This window comes from Paramormyrops kingsleyae, chromosome 4, assembly GCF_048594095.1.
Source record: "Paramormyrops kingsleyae isolate MSU_618 chromosome 4, PKINGS_0.4, whole genome shotgun sequence".
Lineage (NCBI taxonomy): Eukaryota > Metazoa > Chordata > Actinopteri > Osteoglossiformes > Mormyridae > Paramormyrops > Paramormyrops kingsleyae.
In genome coordinates this window covers 30,680,452-30,702,335 of record NC_132800.1, presented here as the reverse complement: position 1 = coordinate 30,702,335, position 21,884 = coordinate 30,680,452, and the positions used below count along the sequence as shown (strand labels likewise).

Here is a 21,884-nt window from a genome sequence, read left to right as displayed (position 1 = left end):
TGTCATTTATCAAACTGAACAATGATAGAGGTACCTACCAGAGGTTGATTTTCTAAGCATCATCATTTTTTTAAATGAACCTAATCATATAAAATAATGACAGTTACCACGATGATAAAGCTTAAAATGTGAAAAAGTCAGGAGTGAGATAATTATGGCCATGTAACATCTTTAGGAAACATATATTATTGTTTTAAAATATAAATTATGGCCATGTAACATCTTTAGGAAACATATATTATTGTTTTAAAATATCAGATTCGTAAACATTTTTTGGAATAAGAAGGGAAAAGCAAGTACTATATAATAAGACATTTACATGAATCACACAGATAAATATTTGATTTAACACACTTGGTATTCAAACATTGTCGTTTTGTTAAGTGAAGTGTGATATCCTTTATTGGTATTCCACTCTGTATAAAGACGTTAAATAGTTTAGGCTGGCGCTTATTATAGCACCACCATTACAGAAAATGTCTTACGAATTTATTCTCGGCTGAAGCTATTTACGTATGGCAGAACTGATTTGTGTCAGGTGCCTATATACAGTACCTGAAACTTCAATGTGGTGAAGTGTTTGTGTTGAGGATGTCCTCGTGCATTGTCTTGCAGAGTAAAATGCTCCTCTGATATGACAGGTATACGTGGGAGGGCTGCGCTGGTGCATGTTTATTTCAGTTTTTGTTTGCTTCTAACGTTTGTTTGTTTTTGTCTGACGTCACGAGGTCTTTGCGTCACTGCCGTAGCCGCCCCGGTTGTGCGGAGAGCGTCGGTTTGCGCTGGACTGCGCTGCTCCACTTCCGGACAAATACGAGCCTTGATCATTGACATGCCTTGCCTATTCATCATTTAGCAAAAATATATACACGCAGTAACGAAAATACATATATAAATATTATTTGTCTTTATAACTTGACAAGCAGAAGGAGGGAGATGAATTCATCCAGCGAGATGTCGGCTTTCGCTAACATCCATGCACAGTTAGCGTCCATCATGGAGATACTAGCCAGATCTGCAGTGACAGAAATCAGCAAACTTGTGAACGATAGTACGGAGGTTTTGCTGCTGGAGATGTGCCGAAGACAGAATGAAAACGACACCCTGAGAAGGAAGCTGGAGTGGATGGAGATGGAGTTACGGGCGGCTCGGAGGGATGAAGCCCGGGAGAGTTTCTCCTTTGGCCGCACCGTGGGAGTTCAGGCTGGCGATGGCTTACGGGCGAGGGAGAGAAACCGATTGCATTGTAGGTAGTGAGTTTTAAGCGATCATAAGTTATTTTGTGATGCCAAATGCATGGATCGCAGAACGCATCCAAACACAATCGCATGCATAAAAGTAGATTTGATTAATGGTTTCATAATGAAAGTAACGTGCATAAATTGTTGTTTTCAGTGGAGAGACGCTCGGCTCAAGTAGGGAGCGACTTTGATCAGCACTGTCCTCGCCTGAAGGCAAATGGAGGTCCTCCGCCTGCGGAGGAGGAAGTGTCTCGGGGCCTGTCTATTGTCGAGGTCAGTTGTACGTGCGATCCTTTCGCCTACGCTTTCGTTAATCTTCCCTGTTTTTATTATGTAGGCGTAAAGTTTAAATAGACCGCCCATTTGTTCCCTAATATCCCAGCACACATGGCATTTAAATATCAAAATTAAATAGCAAAATAAAACAGCCTTAAGTTAAATCCGCAGGATGGTAACACAGTGTTTTAAGAAAAAATGACGTTTACTAACACTCTGCTCACAGAAGGACGCGATTGTTCTAAAGCTGAGTGGGGTCCGTACTTTAAACTGTTCCATTAAACGGAAAGTTATCAATTTTAAAGAAAATGTTGATTAAAAACATTAATATGCAGTTAACGCTAAATAACTAAGTCATAGTGCAGAAATTGTTCCATGGTACACTTTTTATAATGTACTGTATATTGTGCATATTGTGTATTGCATATATTATACAGTCTGAATCCTGTATGTTTCGCATAGTGGTTTTAAGTTAAGTCCTGTGTGGTGTTTATTACATGCTACATGTGCTCATTGTGACCAATTCACCACACATATTGGGTCCCTGGCAAAAGTTTGTTTCTGATTATGGCTAATATTCATATTCGTAAGAACGTATCATAGTTTGCCTTGTCATGGATGCATTTATTAGTAAAAAAAAATTAAAATAAACAAAACAGCTGATGACACCGGTTGGGTTCTGAAATCCCTTTCAGAGTAATCATGCCATTTTTCTTTTACAGTCTGCAGACTTCGAAAGAGGGACATCGGGAACACCTTTTATCAAGGAGGAAATATTTGAAGAGGAAATCAATAGCACTGAGTCACGGAGAGGACTGAAGAGCTTTGCTGGAGGTAATGACATGGGCAGTGACTCGGAAGAAGCCACTTTATACATGTTGCCCCAGCTGCAGTGAAAACAGTGAGATCGATGATGACAGACCTGTACAATTTGGTAAAAGAGTGAGATCGATGATGACAAACCTGTACGATTTGGTAAAAGAGTGAGATCGATGATGACACATCTGCACGATTCGGTGAAAATGGTGAGCCATCAAAAAAGTGTGGGGTCTCATACAAAATGATGCACAGATGTGGAAATTTTGACCAATATTGATATATTTTGCTGCCTGGGGGGGTGATAATGGTGACGAAAATTGGCTGAAATTGTCGCTTTTTTTAATTTTGCTACATAATCATAAACTAGCACTGAGGTGTTCTGCATCTCTTGTGATTAATCTTTTCCTCACACCTCAGCCAGTGGTTCTGGTTCGGACGCAAGGAAGCTGCATCCTGTCCTGCATCGGCAACATGAGGAGGACAGCGACACGCGACTCCTAGACGGCTCAGAAGTGCAGGAGGTCCATTCTGCCTCGACAGCCACAGCAGAAGATCTCGGGGAAGCGGAGGAAGGAAATCAGCAGAGAGTCGCGAGGGTCGATCAGGCAGAACTCCAGGAGTGCACAGTGAGATCGTTCGCTCCGGCCTCTGTCTGTGACACGTATGAAAAGGAGGTTCATCTCTGGACATCTGCTATACAGGGGGACAGCGAGACCGAAACTGATGACCCCGATTTCCCTTACGATACAGAACAGAGTCTGTCAGATGTCATTGAGATTCAGCCCATTCCGGCTGCAGGAACAGCTTTATGTACGGATTTGTTGCCTTCGAGGGCCACTAAACCCCATTTGGGAATGGTGAGCATCGCGCCTAAGGAAGAGGAACCGACAGTGCAGCCTGGGTGCAGCGAGGACACTAAAGCTGGACTGGCTCAAACCCAGATGGATCCCAGAGAGAGACTGGACTCGGGGGTGATGGGAGAGCAGCCGTCCATTGTAGCGACTAATGATCAGGGTGGTTACCGCCTCAATGCAAACAGTGTCAGAATGGCGAAGAGAGTGAAAGGGCTGACAAGAGCTCCCAAAGGGGAAAAGCAGATCAGCTGCATGCAGTGTGGCAAGAGCTTTACCACCCGATTCTATCTCAAGATACACCTGAGGATACACACGGGAGAGAGGCCGTTCTCCTGTGCACAGTGTGGCAAAAGCTTCTACTGTACATCTCACCTGATATCGCACCAGAGGTCCCACACTGGAGAGAAGCCTTACAGGTGCCATGTGTGTGGAAATTCCTACTCGCACCTAAATTCCCTGAAGTTACATCATAAAGTTCACAGGCAGGAAAGACTGTTTAATTCCACGTAGAACTGGAGGGCTTCGTGTCCGTAAATCGATGACGGTGGTGCAGTGTGTGACTCACTGCATTGGAGACACTGGATTTCAGTCCAGTATAATAAGTTGCGTTCCTATAAGTTTAAGCCGTGATTTATAAGTCAACAGCTGTTGTGTAGAACCTTAAAATCCGTCACACGCAACATTGCGAGCTATGCTGAGTAGTAATTAGCACGTTCTTTAGGCAACTGATAATGTTCCCTTTTTTTAACATGCAGATACAGATTGTGCCTGGATGATGAAAGTTAAATGTGTACTTTTTTGAGGTTCCTGAATCTTTTGAAGTAGGAAAGGTTTAAATGACCTTGCTGTTCTTTTAAGATGAATACTTAGGCTACATGACAGTGCCACTGTGAAGGCCATTTAGGTGACAGCTGCTGGTATCACAGAGGTGTAGGAACTGCCCCCCCCCCCTATTTTATTTGTATTCATTTATCCTTTGTTTAAATTATTGTGTAATAATAATCCTATGCCGTTGGGCTCACACTCTGAATAAGCTGATATCTGAAGGGCATTGTAAACTGTCGATGAAGAATGCCACTGCCTTTGTTATTGTTAAAGTTACCATTTTATTATTAATAAAATAATCTTTTGTTCAAAGATTCTTCCCATATATAGAACATACCCAGATATCTTGAATGAATAGGTTGTTTTTAAACTTCTGTAGAGTGAAGATCTCAAAAGAACCAGGCAGCATGACCATGGGATGCAGAATAAAATGTATTCAAATACTGCAAGTACTGACCAAGCTAAGGCATATGAGTATGAGTAATGTTGAAAGTAGGAATACTTTTGGTGGTGTTGATACTCGGGCTGCAGTGGAGGGTTTAATGTTGGGAGTTGTATGCGTTTGTGACTGTCCCCCAAAGCAGCCGATTGGCCTTTTATATGACAATGAAATATTCTAATAGTATAGTGAGGTCTGTACAGTGTGGACCTCTGCAGTTAATTTTACTTTCAAAAAAATACTGTCACTGGATCAGGTGAATGCACTGCAATGCCTTTTTCAAGTTGTGTTTGTTCACTTATATTTTAATTCTTTTGTTTCATTTCAGTTTTCTTGTCTGCTCATATTGTAGTTTTTCCTCATTTCCATTCTCTATGAATATGTTAACTTCATGGTAATTAATGCACTGTAATAGAAAGTAGTAACTTTCGAACATTGCGGATACAATTTGAGGCATTCGCCTTTCAGCTGAAAACCAAAACTTTGCTGGACTGTTCACAGTAATTATCTTTGATTTTTCAAACACTACTGTTCATTTTACAACTCCAAAAAGGAAAAATAACAAAAAAAAATATTTAAAAGAACAATGTCATTAAATTGGTTAGATTTAGTTCGAAAAAAGTTAGAAAAAAAGTTCACTGACTTGATTTTGTGCATTATTTGCTAACATGACCTTAGTTTACATTGTGAATAAAAAATGTGTAAAAACATCATTACCAGGCTGTTTAGTTAAATTCAAAAGTGAATTAGAAGTAATGTACAGTACCAGCAGTCTAGTAAGTGATTTGATATATTTCTCTTTTGCCAACTACAACAATAAAGAGTAAAGAAAAAAAGAAAGTTAACTTAGCTATTGATAATCCGATACAGTCCTTTTTACTTCAACAGTGAATAGCAGAGATTAATCATACATAATCTATATGATCCCACAACACTAACCCGGATATGTGGTTGAAAAATGGAAAATTTATATGCTGTTATTGCAAACTGATGTGCTGAAAAAAATTTACCTCATTCTCTTAAATCATGCTGAATTGATTAGATGAATTACAAGTTTAGATGGAACGAAAATGAATATAAAAGATGCAGTGGAAACGCCTATATATCTGTCTGGGTGAAATTGATCACTATAAGCGGATGATCATTATAATCGTTTTTTCTTTTCTTTTCTTTATGTCTCAGGCAGATTACCATCTAATTGACATTTGTATATTTATTACACAAATATAAGGTAATAAAATGGACAGCGTCACTGTTTAGACTGTTACTCTTCTGCTGTCTTCTGAATCAGGTTTGACACCCCTTAAGTTCTTGCAAGGAAGACCAATTAAGCCTATTGCCTTTCATTCTATTGACGTTTGGATGATAATCGGAAAGAAGGTGATGAAAGTATCTATAGAAATGTCGGCTTTTGCTAATATCCATCCACTAACAGCATCCAGATCTGCAATAAGGGAAACATAATGCCAAGAAAACACTGATGAGCAATATATCTTAAAGGAGCCAGAGAATGAGCCACAAACAATAAAAAGCCCCTGCAGTAGCTGGTTGACACACTATATAAAGGTAAAAATAATAAATTAGGATACTAAATCGGCAATGCTATATGGGCAGCTGGAACCGAAAGCACCGGACTTTTACTGTAACGACGTCGGACGCTTCTTGCCGCGACTTGGCTTCGGGCGAGGAGCAGCGGGTCGGGAGGAGGTGTTGTAGTGTCTGTTTTCATTTATTACTCTAAAGTGACCTTTCAAGATTGCTGTTTATCTTACACAAAAGCTGTGTAATTACATTCAGGCTAATGAAAATTTATGAGATAATCTAGTTGAGGTGCCATCATTCTCTACAGTTAAGGAGCAATTTAAAAATCAGTTTTAATTACATTCTTGATCACTTAGTCATCTCATTCATATTACCTAACCTGTGGCAATTATGGAAGTTTTAAGAATGAGTACTATACCTTCATGAATATATTGTATACTTCCACAAGTATATTTTTTTAAATCAGACATCTATGGTAAATGGTAATGTGCAAATCCATGAATATTTCAACAGGAACATCGAGAAATGTAATTTACCACCATCTAAATAATTCTATAAACATTTATTATTTTACCAGGCACTTTTGACCAAGGCAACATACAAATAAAGCTTAAAGCGCATCCCTTGCTCATGGGACCAGTGGTGACATCGGGCTGGTATCCAAGAGATTTGAACCAGCAACCCTCCAATCAGAGCCACAGAGTCCTAACCCGCTGAGCTGCACACCGCAGGGATACAACACAAGGATAAAGTTGTGTGAAGATCTAAGCTGCACAACACCACCGAGGAAAACATTTTTGCGCCGCTTTTCTTTCGGTAGCTGCGCCGAAGTAGGTAAACTGGACTACAGTCCCTTACTGCGAATTCCTCGTCTGCCAGGTTTCCGGGACTTCGGGCGCATGCGCAGTGTCCCAGGGGGAATTTGCGTGTCCGACTGAGATTTCTGTCCTCTTTCAGAACGACATCACAGTAATATAAGTGCTAAATGATTCTGTTTATCATTTACCAAAAAGTTAAAGGTATGTTTGGTAAATAAGCAGGAAGACGATGATGAAAGTGTCCATCGAAATGTCGGCTTTTGCTAACATCCATCCTCAAATAGCGTCCATCCTGGAGATACTAACGAGATCTGCAGTAACAGAAATCTGCAGGCTTGTGGACGGTAGCGCCGAGGTTTTGCTGCTGGAGATGTGCCGCAGACAGAGTGAAAACGACACCCTGAGAAGGAAGCTGGAGCGGATGGAGATGGAGTTACGGGCGGCTCGGGTGGCGCGCCCCGGGGGAGGCCGGGGCTGCAGCCGCACTGTCGCGGTTCAGGCTGACGGTACCTGCATGGCTTGGGTTCATTAATGGTGGTGTTTGTTTGTTTGTTTCTTTGTTTTGCTTACGCGCACTCTCAATATGGATGGCTGTATAATTATAAGCTGATAAATCTAGTGTTTTATTCTAACGGGATCTTCTCGTTTGCAGATAACATTGATGGGGATGAAGAGTGCATGGGGACATGGGGAGGTAACATCCTTACAGCGGTGAAGGAGGAATCGTGCCACTTTCTGTTAGTGACAGAAGAGGTCGGTGCAGGCGCTTAATTACGCTGTTTTGCTACCGTCGATGTCTTAACTAAATGCAAGCCGCCTGATTGCTTTTCTTAGGGAGGTGACTGATGTTATAGTAGTTGGTTGTGCTTTTTAAGACCGAGTTGGCAACAAGGCCGTAGTTAACCTACTTTCAAAGTTTGTTTTCGGATGGCATAATGCTAGCGGGCGGGGTTGGTGTTTATCTAGGATATAAACCTGGCATATTCTGCTGCAGTCTGTAGACACTGACGTGGGCAGGCCAGAGACTGTTATCATCAAGGCAGAGGGACAGAAAGATGAATCCGACTACGCAGAGTCACACGGAGGACTGACAGTCATTACAGCAGGTACCAACCTTGGCATTTATCACGACACTACCTAGTTTTGAAATCTTCTGCATTAAATCTTTGTGATTACTGGATGTAACTTGGATATTTTTTATTTTTTAAGTTTTTTAAGAGCTTAATATATGTATTTTTAAAGTAATCCCTCTCCTTACTCTGTATTCCCCACCTAATTTTATTAGTTCTGGTATAATTTTGTCGTTGGCTAGTTTGTTTGTTTGTTGGGTGTTCAGGACCACGGTGGAATTACTTTTGGGATCTTTTCATATCTAACCACATGCTGTACAAATTTCACTTCATAAGTTTTTTTTGCACATACCCCAAAACTATCTGTACCCTAAATCTGGGGCTTGTTTCACTAAACAGGGTTTCCTAAGCCGGATATCTTTAGATTTAAGGTAGTCCAGGCTAAATGTAAGCGAACGAAGATAAAGTCTGACAAGTTATCCAGCTAAGCAAGAAATCCTTCTTTGTGAAACAGGCCCATCTGGTTGTCCCACCTTTATTTATATGTCTGCGTGTATATTTATTGTTTGTGTCTTTATTTCTGTTTTTACCTCTATTTTACTTCTATTCTGTTGTTTTTGTACTTTTGTCTTGATTATATGTTCAGTTGTATGTTAATTGTAACCTGCTCAAAACAAATTCCTTTTGCTTTTTTGTACTTGGCGAATAAAAGATTCTAATTCTAAATCTAAAAGAAGAAAATGTGTGGTTTGGTGTGTTAATGCCTTGACCGCAGGTAATTGTCTTGTGATTCGTGTGTTTTCCTGAACCGGACAGCAGATGGCGCCTCTCCCAGCTTCAGCCAGGTGCGTCCTGGTGAGCAGTGGCAGTGTGAGGGGGACGGAGACCTAAAGGAACAGCAGGTATGACCAGTTCAGAAGGTCAGAAAACCTCAGGTAGCACCAGAACACCATCGGGTAGAATTCTAGTGCTGCACAGGAAAATCATTCTTCGCAGATTCAGTGTGTGACGTGTGTGCGACGTGCAGAGTAACCGTGTGTTACGGCCTCAATTTGAGCACACCCAGCTCTAACAGACGCAGTGCAGATTTTATGTTTAATACAGAAACAAAATAATACATAAAGCTTATTACACATAAGACTAAGAGTTTCAAAAAACCATGAATTATTTGTTTAGTCTACCCAGGCCCGGGGTACGCAGCGACCCCAAATAAAATAACAACCCTCCTCCGCCCACACACAGGATCGAATTAGTCTGTGCTCCCCCTGCAGGCCAAAACAGGAACACGCATATCCCCCTACAGACAAACGCAATACAGTTGTTGCAGTATCTGAATGCTTCTTTTCTTCCGCAGGGACTGTCAAGTGTGAGTCAGTTGCAGTCGGTTCCTGCTCCGGGGGCAGTTTTTTGGACAGGTACTCCGCCTTCGAGAGCCGTTAATGTTAAGCCACGCTTTGGTAGCCTTGGTGTTGTGCCTCAGAAAGAACAGATTACGACGCAGACTGGATGCTGTGAGGTCTCTGTGTCTGGAGCAGCTCAGTCCCAGCAGATGGACTCGGTGATGTCCAGCCAACAGCAGCAGCAACAGAGATCAGCAGATTCCACACAGGGAACAACGGGAGATGGGAACAGCGTTACTGCAAGCGAAGGCAAAATGGCGACGATGTTTAATGTATTAAAAGGCGCGAAGCAGTTCAGTTGCATACAGTGTGGGAAGAGTTTCAACGACCGCTTTTACCTTAAAATACACCGGCGAATACATACAGGAGAGAGACCGTTTTCTTGTACGCAGTGTGAGAAGAGGTTCTACTGTACGTCTCATTTGATCGCGCACCAGAGGTCTCACACGGGAGAAAAGCCTTATAAGTGCAATGAATGTGGGAATTCCTATTCTTACCTGAACTCCTTAAAGTTACATCAGCAGTCTCACACGGGGGAGAAGCCTTACACTTGTGATGCGTGTGGGAAGTCCTACTCCCACCTAAACTCTCTGAAGCTTCACCAGAGGACTCACACAGGAGAAAAGCCTTACACATGCAACGAATGTGGGAAGTCCTACTGCCACCTTAATTCTCTGAAGGTACATCAAAGGTCGCACACTGGAGAGAAGCCTTACCGTTGTGCTAAATGCGGAAATTCCTATTCTCATCCTCAGTCTCTGAAGTTGCATGAGAAGTCACATGATTTAGAGACATTTTAGTTCTGACGAGAGAGAATTCTTGCTCTCGACTTCCCAATGTGCTGTTCCTGCACTGCTTCTCTCGTATTTATTTAACAGACTTTTTTTTATCTCAAAGCCACATAGAACTGAGGAGAGCAGAGTTTAGACAGCATGTTGAATACGGCCTCTGCTCTGTGATTAGATGATGTTTCTGTTACCTGTCTAAGTTGCACTCTTCTGAATTTGGTGATCATTGATCACTGTTGACACACCACAGCACACAGTGCGCAACAACGAAATGTGTCCTCTGCATTTAACCCATATGTGACATTGTGACATAGCAGGGGGCAGATAATTCAGCGCCCAGGGTGCTTGGGGATGGTACCTTGCTGGTCAGGGATTCGAACCACGACTGAAAGGGACTTGGCCGGAAATGAGAAGCATTTAACTGGTCGATGGGAGAGCCAATCAAGCTACCATGTTTATGACCCATTAGGGATTGTAGATTTAGAAGTCATCCTTCTATTTGAAATGTTTTCTCTTTTTCCCAAGATCATTAATAAAAACTACACTATTATTGTTATTTTTATTGTAATTGATATTTGTGTATTTATTGTGAGTTCTTAAATGGTATGTAATATTTTGTCACTTTTTGGTGCTGGACAACAGGATATATGTTTGTTTGGAGATCTTTGTCTGGTGTCAGTATGGGTACCGTGCAGCTGAACTGGCAGTGTGACATCTGTCACGTGGTACCATGCAGCTGTACTGGCAGTGTGACATCTGTCACGTGGTACCATGCAGCTGTACTGGCAGTGTGCTATCTGTCACGTGGTACCGTGCAGCTGTACTGGCAGTGTGACATCTGTCACGTGGTACCGTGCAGCTGAACTGGCAGTGTGACATCTGTCACGTGGTACCGTGCAGCTGTACTGGCAGTGTGACATCTGTCACGTGGTACCGTGCAGCTGTACTGGCAGTGTGACATCTGTCACGTGGTACCGTGCAGCTGAACTGGCAGTGTGACATCTGTCACGTGGTACCGTGCAGCTGTACTGGCAGTGTGACATCTGTCACGTGGTACCGTGCAGCTGAACTGGCAGTGTGACATCTGTCACGTGGTACCGTGCAGCTGAACTGGCAGTGTGACATCTGTCACGTGGTATCGTGCAGCTGTACTGGCAGTGTGACATCAGTCGTGGAATGGAAATTGCCATTTTGTTTTATTTCTATTCAAACTACAGCAAGAGGGAACATAAATCCCTGACTTTTGCATCATTTCCTTTTGTTTAATCTGTACATTATATATAATTCACAGATATGTGGTTACTAAGCTGCTTACCTGTAAGTTTTGAAACCAGAATGTCATTTATACAAAGGTGTAAATTTGGGTGTGGACAGTAGGGACATTGCATTTATATAGATTATCAAGGTAGATTCTGCTGAGGTAACACAACCTGGAGTGCCTTTTCTATAGTGATTCACTTTTTAAACATTAAATAAAAAGAATGTGCAAAATGTGAAACTGAACATGTTATGTTTCATAGTTCTGGAGAAGAATGTACTGGTTGGTTCAGGCTTTGGATCCTGGCCTGCAAAGTTTTGAGAAACTTTACAAAACAACACAATGTAATAATGTAAATTTCACTTAAACAATCTTGTTTTAGAGATTCGGCCATAGTTAATTTGCTAGTTTATTTCATTATAAGGTTCATCGCTTAGAAACTTGAAATGCTGCCAATAATACCATTGACTGGGTAAGTATATAGGAGACACATTAGCCAGTTAAATACCAACGTGCAGTGCATCCTCCTGTAATTAACAGAAGACCACAGGCAACGTTTCGTTGCAAACGTATTGGAAATTGTCCGTCTGCGTCATAGGGTGCCAATAGGCGATTTAAAAGATTTCAATGAGAATATTTTCCAATGTTTACGGTAATTCGATGCGTCACCGCCCCCTCCCCACGGCTATGCGGAAGCAATCTACTTCTGTGTCTAAAGTCATTGAATACCGAGCTGCTGCAGCTCCCATATCTAGATGCTCGTGCACGCGACTGCAATCGGGAAATATGTCTGTCTGTGTTAATTTTCAGGCACAACTGTCGTCGATTATGGAGATTTTATCTAGAGCAGCGGTTGAGGAAATTAGCAAACTTCTGGAGGATACATGCGCGGTTTTGCATCTAGAAATGCGCAGGAGCCGCAATGAAGCCGTGGCGTTAAAGAGGAAATTGCGCTCGATGGAAATCGAGCTGAGTGCAGTCCGAAGCTGTGGAGCAGGTGTGCAGACTAATGGGCTCCGTCATATGCAATCAGATCGTTCGAAATACTGACTTTAATCCGTAATGACCATAAATAAGCTGATTGTAACGTTAACGTAAAACTGACATTTGGTGTGTTTTCCTGATTCTCCTCTTTAGAACATATTAGTGGGAAGAACCAAAGTAACGGTTCCTGGCAGTATGGAGTTCCCTCAGCAATGGGAGACAAAAACTACCAACATCTGTCTCTTGTTTTGGGGCAAGAGGTTCGTTTACTTAGCGGTAGCATTTACTGACGGATTCAAACGTATTCAATTTTTAAATGCATACAAATAGTAATACATAAAACTTAACTTTGTCAAATTATTGCTATGTATGCATTATACTGAGTGTATAAAGTTGACATGCTCTTTTGAGTCCGTGTGTGCATCTTTCTCTGGAAACATTCAGTTGATAGTGCTGGGGATTTTTTTACAGTATGAAAAGGTGGAAGGTGAGAGGACTGAGATACTTATCATCAAAGAGGAGAGCCTTGAAGACGACCGCGAGGAACCAAAGCACTGCCGAGGTAATGATCTTATTATTATACCTCAAAATGTAACCACAAAGCTAATGGGTCATAAGTATAACCATTTACAAGTAGGGATGGGTGTATAATTCAAAATGTTTACATTTTAAGTACACTTATGCTGTAGTTCTGACATCTGCTGTTTTTTTCTTTAAATGCCCTGACAAGGTTTATCTGCAGAAATCGATGCTGTTGCTGTAGCGAGCCCCCACCTATCCGCGTCCGAATCTCCATTCCAGAATCTCAGAAGCGATGAGGAGTGTGACAAACAACCAAACCCTTCAACAGTAGAAGAACAGGACCAGTGTTGGCAAAATGGGGGGGAGTCATGCAGCTCCGAGCGAATGCAGACCAGGAAGAGCTGTCAGTCACGAACAGGAGGTTTGGAAAATCCAAAGGACACGAGAACCAGTCACTTGGCAACGAGTTGGAATAGTGAAATAGATGCTGAAAAACTGCGGCAATCTACTGACAAATGTCTCTCGCCGTTTACAGGGGACCATCATCCCGTTGCTGTTGTTGAGTCAGGATCTGCTAAAACTCAGTTCTCTGTAGGCTTCTCTGATGTGAACTCGCATGTCAGCTTGTTGAATCCATCCACTGTAAACGCGAGAGCTGAGGGGCTGGATGAATCCCGCCTGCACTCGGCAATGAGAGACCATCACGCAGCACCTAACCAACCACAGAAATCTTTGGAAAGACAGTCGGTAGATGCTGACAGAGATACGGGGCTGTACACTGAAATGGTGGAAACGCTTGCTGTGTGTCAGCAAAGTCTGAACTCCGCAAAGAAGATTGAAACCAAGAAGACGTTTGGTGTTCGAGAGAAACAGTTTTCCTGCACGCACTGCGGAAGACATTTTAATCGCTACAGTCATTTTAAAATACACCAGAGATGTCATACAGGAGAAAAACCGTACTGCTGTACACAGTGTGGGAAGCATTTTAGTCTTAGATGCAATCTCATAACCCATCAGCGAATTCATACTGGTGAGAAACCATTCTGTTGTACCCAGTGTGGTATAAGCTTTGCCCAGAAATCTAGTCTTAAAACACACCAGCGAATTCACACTGGGGAAAGACCGTTTTGTTGCGTTCAGTGTGGTAAGAGTTTTGCTCAGTCAAGCAGCCTTAAAACACACCAAAAGGTTCATAGTAGAGACAGTGTAATGTAACTAAGAAATACTTCACTATCAAATGTGTCATTGTCATTCAACGTCCTGTACCCAATTAAAAGCTAAACTAGGACTGCTACTGAAACGCTAGGTCTTATATAAAGTACAATTTTTAAAATGTCCATATCCATTAATTACTACAGGTACTGAAGTAGTACAAAGACAAAAAAACCGAAACACGGTTTTAGATTTTCCTGTGGTGTTTAATGTAGAACAGCATTGCATCTGGAGGGTTGTTCCACTAAGCAGGATTTCCCAGTTAGCTGGGTTAACTTGAGCTCGAAGTTATGATTGTCCAATAGGAATGCTCCTTACCTAAACTCTTATTGGATAATCATTAATTCAAGTTAAACCAGGTAACAGAAGTCCTGCCTCGTGGAAAACACTCCCCAGGGTCATTAAAAATCTTATACAGTTCAAATGTTGTATTACATAAAAACACTTTTGGGGCCATTCAGAATGGCATCCAGATGTATGTATATTTTTTTTAATCAACAGACGTTTTGATTTCTCAAAAATTCTGATCATCAATAGCTGACGAGTCATTGTTAACATTTTCAAACGGCATTAAAATTTCCTAAATTCACAGTCGATAAATGAATTGTTCTATACAGTTAAACTATATAAAGGCTGATTTTCCCCTTTCCTGTTAAATATTTCTTTCAGTGATTCTTTTGGTTTGTTTTAATTGGATTAAACTATTTGAAACTATTTTAAAAATGTTTTATTATTTCACCACAGATGGGTCAAACAAAAGAACACTTAATCTTCTGAGCAAAAGGTTAAAGGAGATGGGATCAATGCTTACCGCAGGGTTTCACACTGCTGTAGGTGAACACTCCTTTTCGTTTGTGCCAAAAGATGTTCAGAGCCACATACAGTACATGAACAACTATGTAATCAGATCTCCAGGTGTCCCCTTCAGCTACGTATTTAACAAACTGATCATTGCTGTTTTCGGCCGGCATGTTGGCTCCTTGGCTAGCACTTCTGCTGCACACCTGCATCCCACCCCAGTCCTGTGTGGGTGGAGGTTGCACGATCTCCATATCAGATTGGTTTTCCTCCCACGGCCCAAAGACATGCAGTTAGGGTAACTGGTGTCTGTAACAGTCTACAGAGTATGACTGTGCCCTGCCGCGGACCGGAATCCCAGCCTCGTTTCCCCTGCGGCCAGTCCCCCGCCATACGCATCCATGACACTGTTGATCTCTCTTGGGGAGATTCTCTTTTTGCCTACCCCATCTTGCTATCCATGACACACAGATACATACAGCTCTAGAAAAAAATTAAGAGACCACAGCAATCATTGCTTAATTTTTGGCTGTGCGTGTGTGAGTAATGTGTATGTTTTACAAACTGCAGCCTGGTTCTTCTCTGTTTCTCCTTAATGAAGGGCTCCTTCCTTGCTTTATGGGACTAAAGTCCTGCTTCTAAGGGCCTGATATGAATTATCCTATAGCAGTGCACTTCACACCTGCACTTAATGTTTCCCATTCCTTCTGAAGGTCACCTGATGTCATCCTCCGATTCATGAGAAACTGTCAGATAAGTTGACAGTCATCTCTTGCACTAGAAAGTTGCTTCTGCCCTCTAACTGGCTGGTTATTGGTCATTCCCAGTGTCTCCTGATTCACCTTGATCTTGTGCACTGTTGTCTTAGGAACTTTGAACCTGGAAGCAACTTGCCGTGTGGCCTTCTGCCAGCAGAAGCAGGATTAAACCTGAATTTTAAAATAAAGCTTTAAAAAAACATATATGGAGCGGTCTCGTTATTTTTTTTCCAGATCTTTATGTAGGTGAGAGCAAGCTTAGCAGGGAAGGGCCGCCACCGGCAGCGGCGCCCATGTAGCTCATCCAGCTGTCCATCCATCCGTCTATCTATACAGTACAGGTCGATGTCTAATTAAGTTACATACGCTGTAATTTGCACGGGGGCTCCAGTCTATTTAAAGTCACTGTAGCTGGTTTTCAGTGTGCATGTTCCATCGCCAGCTTCCAGAAACTGCGGAAATGCGTGTTGATCTCCAGCCAATCGCGGTAGTCTGGGCGATCCACGTGACTCCGGGTTTACGGTTTACGGAAGCGGAATAATAAGAAGCCCTTATGCATTTGCGCAGATACCCTTATTTGAAGCTATAAGGTGTCTAGAAATAGTTTAGAAAAATGATAAACAGTGTTCATTTTCGTAGACAGGTTGGTGCGGTAATGGAAATCCTAACTAAAGCAGCGATCTCGGAAATCGCCAAACTTGTCGATGATGGCTCTGCAGTTTTACGCTTGGAAATGTATCGGACCCAGAGTGAAAACGAAACGCTGAAAACGAGGATACGGCAGATGGAGAGCGACCTGGAAGCGGTGCTGGGGCGCGGAAAGGCGGCCGGGGCGCCGGAGCTTCCCGGAAACACGCGATCTGTCGGCGTTCAGGCTTTCGAGGAGTTTAAAGGTGCGCCGATGAAAACCAGCGGTTTGCTCTTCGTCGGAGCCTTAATGTTCGCCAAGCCCTTTGTTACAACCCTGGGAAAGTTAATGCCAGTGAAATCGGCTTCTCTTAATTCTGCGTATATCTTTCCACATAAGAGCTAGGACAGGATTTGACAAAAATTGGTTCTCAATTTAAATTGCATCCCCTGTTTTTATACTAACGTCTTACACTTATGTGAAACCAATAACCCTTTAGTATAAATCTAATTTTATGACAGCCTTTAAAGAGTGGCCACAGCTTTCAAACAGGAATTGTCAGTGAGTCTTGTCTTTAAGCGGCATCAGAAGTTACAGTGGATTCACGCACCCGGTCCGGTTCGTGCTCTCTACCGTATTAATAGGGCTGGTAATGACTGTCAGCGCTAACGTGGCTCACGCAGAAGTTGTGCCCCAACAGAAAGAACACATTCAGTAACTGCCGATATTTCAGGATTAGCTTTCTTATGCCAAAGCATTATTTATAAGCCATACCGTGTGTCAGTTAAATTGTATTTAATAGTCTGCATTTCTACGAAAACGCTGTGCATGCTGAAAATTTTTGGGGGAAAACATATTAATAAGGGGAAGTTTTAAAAGTCTTTCATCAAAGAGAATCAATAAAGGTACACTATTCAAATATAATGCATATAAATAGTCCTTGGGTTACTAATTTTGTAGTTTTTCCTCGCATGTTTTCCCTTAAGATGTACTGTATTTGTATATAATGTATTCTTGATTTTGTAATATATGTTGATGCTGTCATCCAAATACAAGTTATTTCTAAGGCATCACATATTACTGTATTATTATTTATTATCTGTTTATGTTTTAATATCACAGAAGAAAAACAACTGTGCATCAGTGTGTGGAGGGAGCAGAGGCCAACAGCCCAGACTGACAGCGAGCTTCTGCACACCACAGTGAGTGGAAACTGGCTGTGTGTACTTTGACCACAAAACTTGTTTGATTTGATACATAACATGTTTGGGGACTTTTTTCAACATAGGCTCCAGGGGTGGAAGAAGAAAGCCCTGAAACTCATATCAAACAGGAAACGCTTGATGGTGACTGGTGGACCAGTGACCCCCAGAGATGGCTGGAAGTCAACAGAGAGGGTAAAATCAATTCCGCTTCTGTAATTGTTATTATCTTTGCACATGACATATTTCAGTTTCTTTTATATGGTCGTATTGTTTGTTATATAATGGGCTTGACTTTCTAAAGGCCCTGCAGAAAAACTCCAAGAAGGTCAGGATGCTGAGGACGTCACGCAGACATCTTCAGGAGAGCCCAAGGTGCTCTGCGAGCCACGGGGGACCGAGATAAATGATCAGGAGCTGGATGGGCTTCCGTTCGGGGTGAAGGCAGAGTCCTGGAAGGGATGTGCAGCCCAGAAACTAAATCTGACAGAACAGGAATACAGAACAGGAAGACTGAACTCTCTCACCACAGAATATGCAACGGATGAGAAAGTCAGCCAGCTATGGACTACCTTTGTGCAGGACAGCTGCACAGAACCTGGAGATCCTCCCCAGAAATCGCAGGAAGACTTGCCGCTTCCCCCTGCTCTTTTTAACAACTGCGGCAATCCGTCCTTGGCGGTCAATGTGAAGCTGCGTTTCGGCACGTTCGATTCGATGGCGACGGATGAGGACGTAGCCGCGTCCCCTGTATGTCGCGACGAGCCAATACCGCCAATACCGACACGACAGAGCAGAGAGAAACCGACTCCAGCAAGAAGAGTCGACGTGACAATGCCGGCCAGACAGCAGCATTACGGAGGGCCGGCGAACAAAATGACACCGAGCGAAAATACGGAAGGTGCGGAAACGGACGCACCGAATAGATACGTACACATGCTGAGCGGCACGAGTTTTAACATGACGAAGATGCTGAAGACGTGCCGAAAGGTGTGTACGGAGGAGAAACCGTTCAGATGTTCGCACTGTGGGAGGAGTTTCAGCCGTTTGACCTGCCTTAAGATCCACCAGCGGAGTCACACGGGGGAGAAGCCGTACAGCTGTCTCGAGTGCGGGAGGCAATTCACGCAACAGAAGAGCCTGAAAACTCACCAGAGCGTCCATACGGGGGAGAGACCGTTCAGCTGCACGCTCTGCGGGAAGCGCTTCTCCCGGCAGGATAACTGCACGCGGCACGAGAGGTTCCACAGCGGGAAGAAGCCGTTTAGCTGCAAACAGTGCGGAAAGTGCTTCACCCTTCAGAGTAATCTTAAAACGCACCAGCAAATCCACTGCGGGTTTAATCGTTTCGTATTTGCATAAAGCGCTGCACTAATTCAATGCGTATTAGACTGCCAATTATTACACTTGCCATATAACGTCTAATTCTTTTCTCCAGTGAAAAACAGCACAGAGGCAATTTTTATTATGCAAAAAGATCATTTATATATCATGAAACGAAGATGCTATAATCTTCGCTGAATAACTTCTTTTTTAAAAAAAAAAACCAAACAGTGAAGCTAAATAGTTTGCGTCTTACTTCAACATGATTATATTTTGCTTCAGGGCTTTTGCGGTACCGAGGCAATTTTAATATTTTACTCAACATCTGCATTTATCTTTTCCAAAAGTCTCAATGGAAGCAAAGCCTCCATTGTCTCAGTATGAATGTCATTTAGTGTCAGTGGGATAGATGATGGATGGATGGATGGATGGATGGATGAATTTCTAAATACCTTTTGCTTTTCACTTTCTATACAATTATGTAACAGAAACTTCAAAGGCAGTGTGATACATGATACTACTTGCATTAAAATCAGTTCTCAGTAAATTAAACTGCTGAAAATCACATTAATGTCTATTGTACATTACAGAGGTCTATTTATAGCGACTAGACTATTGAAAATATAAACTATGGCAAATATTTAATGAATTATTGTATTTTCCACATATGACACAATTTTACTATTTAAATGTGTTTGTTACTGATATTTAGAATGGCAATTTTTTTTTGTGGTTTCTCTGTGTGTGAACTTTTATTACACTACTGTATGTAGCGCAGTTTAAATTAATAAAAATGTTTCAGACATTTAGACATAATTTGAGATGACTCCCTTCTAGTTCAAGCACAAAGAAATTAGGCCTAATCTTCATCTTTTTGACTCAAAAATAAAATCTCAAATGGTACCTTAAGCCCAAGGCCATATGTCTCTTTCTCAAGTTTCCATTGTCTACGACATCTCAACAAAGGGCACCTGCAAAACTCTACTGGTAAATGTATTTTTCCTTCAGAGAAATACAAGTCCTGTCATTGCATATGCTGATTATTTACTGACCGTTCAGTAAAACTGAAAAGTTAAAATTTTGTTCCATAATCACAATCATCTGTAGCCTTTATCAAAACGCTGAGGTAGAAAATTTACTTCCCCCTTTTTCATCAAAGAACAGATTGTCAAGGACGGCTTTATCATCGACCAAAATAAAACCGTCTGAATGGTATTTTCATGTCTCTGGCTTTATTGCACTCTTCAGACCTTCTAAATTCCACCAACAACAACCTTTCACACTCAAAGTGTACTAAACAAACTTAAAGATTTACAAGTGATTTTTTGAATAGGCATGACACAAAAAATATAAATATATATATATTCTAGGCATCTTAGAAATCCTCTTTAGAAGTCATAAGTTGAATAAAATTGTAAACATGGTATGAACAGATATAAATGGAATGTACAAGATGCATTAATTGCATAACAGATGACATGACTGAATAACCAAAAATGAGCGATCAGCCGGTGAACGCTTCACTTGCTGAGACCATGTTAGTGAAAATCATTTTTAACAGATGGAATATCACACATAAACGAGAGAAAAAATGGCATTGTCAGACAAAGATGATGGGTATCTGATGGTTTGTCACAACCTGTTACCTCTGCAGAATGAGACATCAACAAGCCGTCTTTGCGGCTGCGAAAACCCGGCGACCACATGAAGCGAAATCCAACCCACCAACTGATGGAGTCACTGAAGAAACTGCTTGAAACATCATGATTTCTTCATGATGGGGTGTGATTATGGGACATTGTCTCAGTTTGTGGCAGATTTGATCTTTGACTTGACAGCCACAATTTCCTGTATTTTCGCTGGTACTATGCAGCAGGTTACATTCAGTTTCTTAGTTCACCTTTTTATCCAAAATAACACTGAACTCATTTCACTGCTGGGAACATCGTTGGCACAGCTGAAGCACCACAGCCAAAGTTTTACAACTGGGACCTACGTGGGGCTTGAGCTAGCAACCCTCTGGCTCAGTGCGTGTCCCACTACGTTCATCATTTAAACACTAGACAGTCTGGCAATATGTTGAATATTAAGCATCCCGTTACAGAGTCAGCTGACAGGAAGTTCCACAGGAAGTTCTAAACCCGAAGGTCTACACTGATCTCTATATGATCTGACCCCTGGGGTGGAGAAGGATGGCGTTGGGATGGGGTTTGGGTTGCAGGTATCCGTTGTTCAGATGAAAGTGGCTGGAGAGGGCTTCTGAAATCTGACTGCTGTTTGTCCTGCAGTCATCCTCTCCGTACAGCTCCTCCTCTGTGTCCTCCCATTTCTCCTCACAGGCTTGTGTTGGGGAGGATCGGGGTCGGGACCCCACGCGCTGCTTCATCGGTACCCTCGCGCTGATGCTTCGCACTGAAGGTACCCGTTCACCGATTCCCAGGTGCTGAGGCTCCACCCCCATGCCAGCCTGTGTAGCAGACAGCTGGTCCCTGGAACCCAGGGCTTGCGTTCCCGACCAGGCAGAGATGCTGGACCTTATGGTCGCCGCCTGGTCCCTCGCCCCCGGGTGTCGCGTTACTGACCCTCCGGAGAGGCTGGTCCTCAGGAGCGACATCCGCTCTCTGGAACCCAGATGTTGCAGACCCGTCACATCTGTCATGCTGGTCCGGCCCTGCAGATGGTACGGAGGTATGGATGAATACCAATGTCCGGAGAAACAGACAGAAAGTGAGTGAGAAAGAGAGAATGGAGGGAAGGATAGGAACTGACCAGGAAAAACACGCAGGAAGCAGTTAGCAGGAAATTTAAGTTCTCACTTCATTTCCCCTCAATGTTTACCAGTACATTTATTTATCAAGGAGAAGCTTCTATCCAAAACAACAACAACTGAAATAGAACGGTCAGCCAATGCCTGGAACAACTGGAATTACGGGCCTTCCTCAAGGGCCCGACCGTGACATCACTCAGCTCTCGCGGGGATTTACACTGATGACCTGATCGTGGGCAGTCATAACTAGGGGTACATTTCAGCTGTTCAGCTGCGCGGTACCAACAATGCAAGTCACTAACGTCGTTTGCAGCTACGCTTTTGGGAAACTGGGTTAAAAATCAGCCATGGAGTTTTTTG

General features: G+C 42.5%; 2 protein-coding genes across 3 annotated transcripts in view; one reads left to right on the top strand and one right to left on the bottom strand.

Moving 5' to 3' along the window:
• Positions 1-728: 728 nt before the first annotated feature.
• LOC111833142 (uncharacterized) lies at positions 729-19,972 on the top strand. The gene is made up of 18 exons (XM_072711712.1): positions 729-1,246; positions 1,396-1,514; positions 2,240-2,351; positions 2,754-3,696; positions 7,034-7,320; positions 7,467-7,567; positions 7,809-7,920; positions 8,701-8,786; positions 9,239-10,083; positions 10,809-10,920; positions 11,952-12,327; positions 12,468-12,574; positions 12,786-12,876; positions 13,045-14,042; positions 16,209-16,497; positions 17,355-17,434; positions 17,521-17,629; positions 17,739-19,972. The coding sequence occupies exons 1-18, from the start codon at positions 937-939 to the stop codon at positions 18,794-18,796; spliced, it is 6,135 nt and encodes a 2,044-aa protein (XP_072567813.1). The 5' UTR covers positions 729-936; the 3' UTR covers positions 18,797-19,972.
• Positions 19,968-21,884, bottom strand: part of LOC111833147 (nectin-4-like) — a 16,533-nt gene continuing 14,616 nt past the window's right edge. For both annotated transcript variants that reach the window (XM_023791105.2, XM_023791106.2), the window contains exon 11: positions 19,968-21,428. In XM_023791105.2, the coding sequence (XP_023646873.1) occupies positions 20,919-21,428 (510 nt within the window). In that variant the 3' untranslated portion in view covers positions 19,968-20,918. The remainder of the gene's footprint in view (positions 21,429-21,884) is intronic.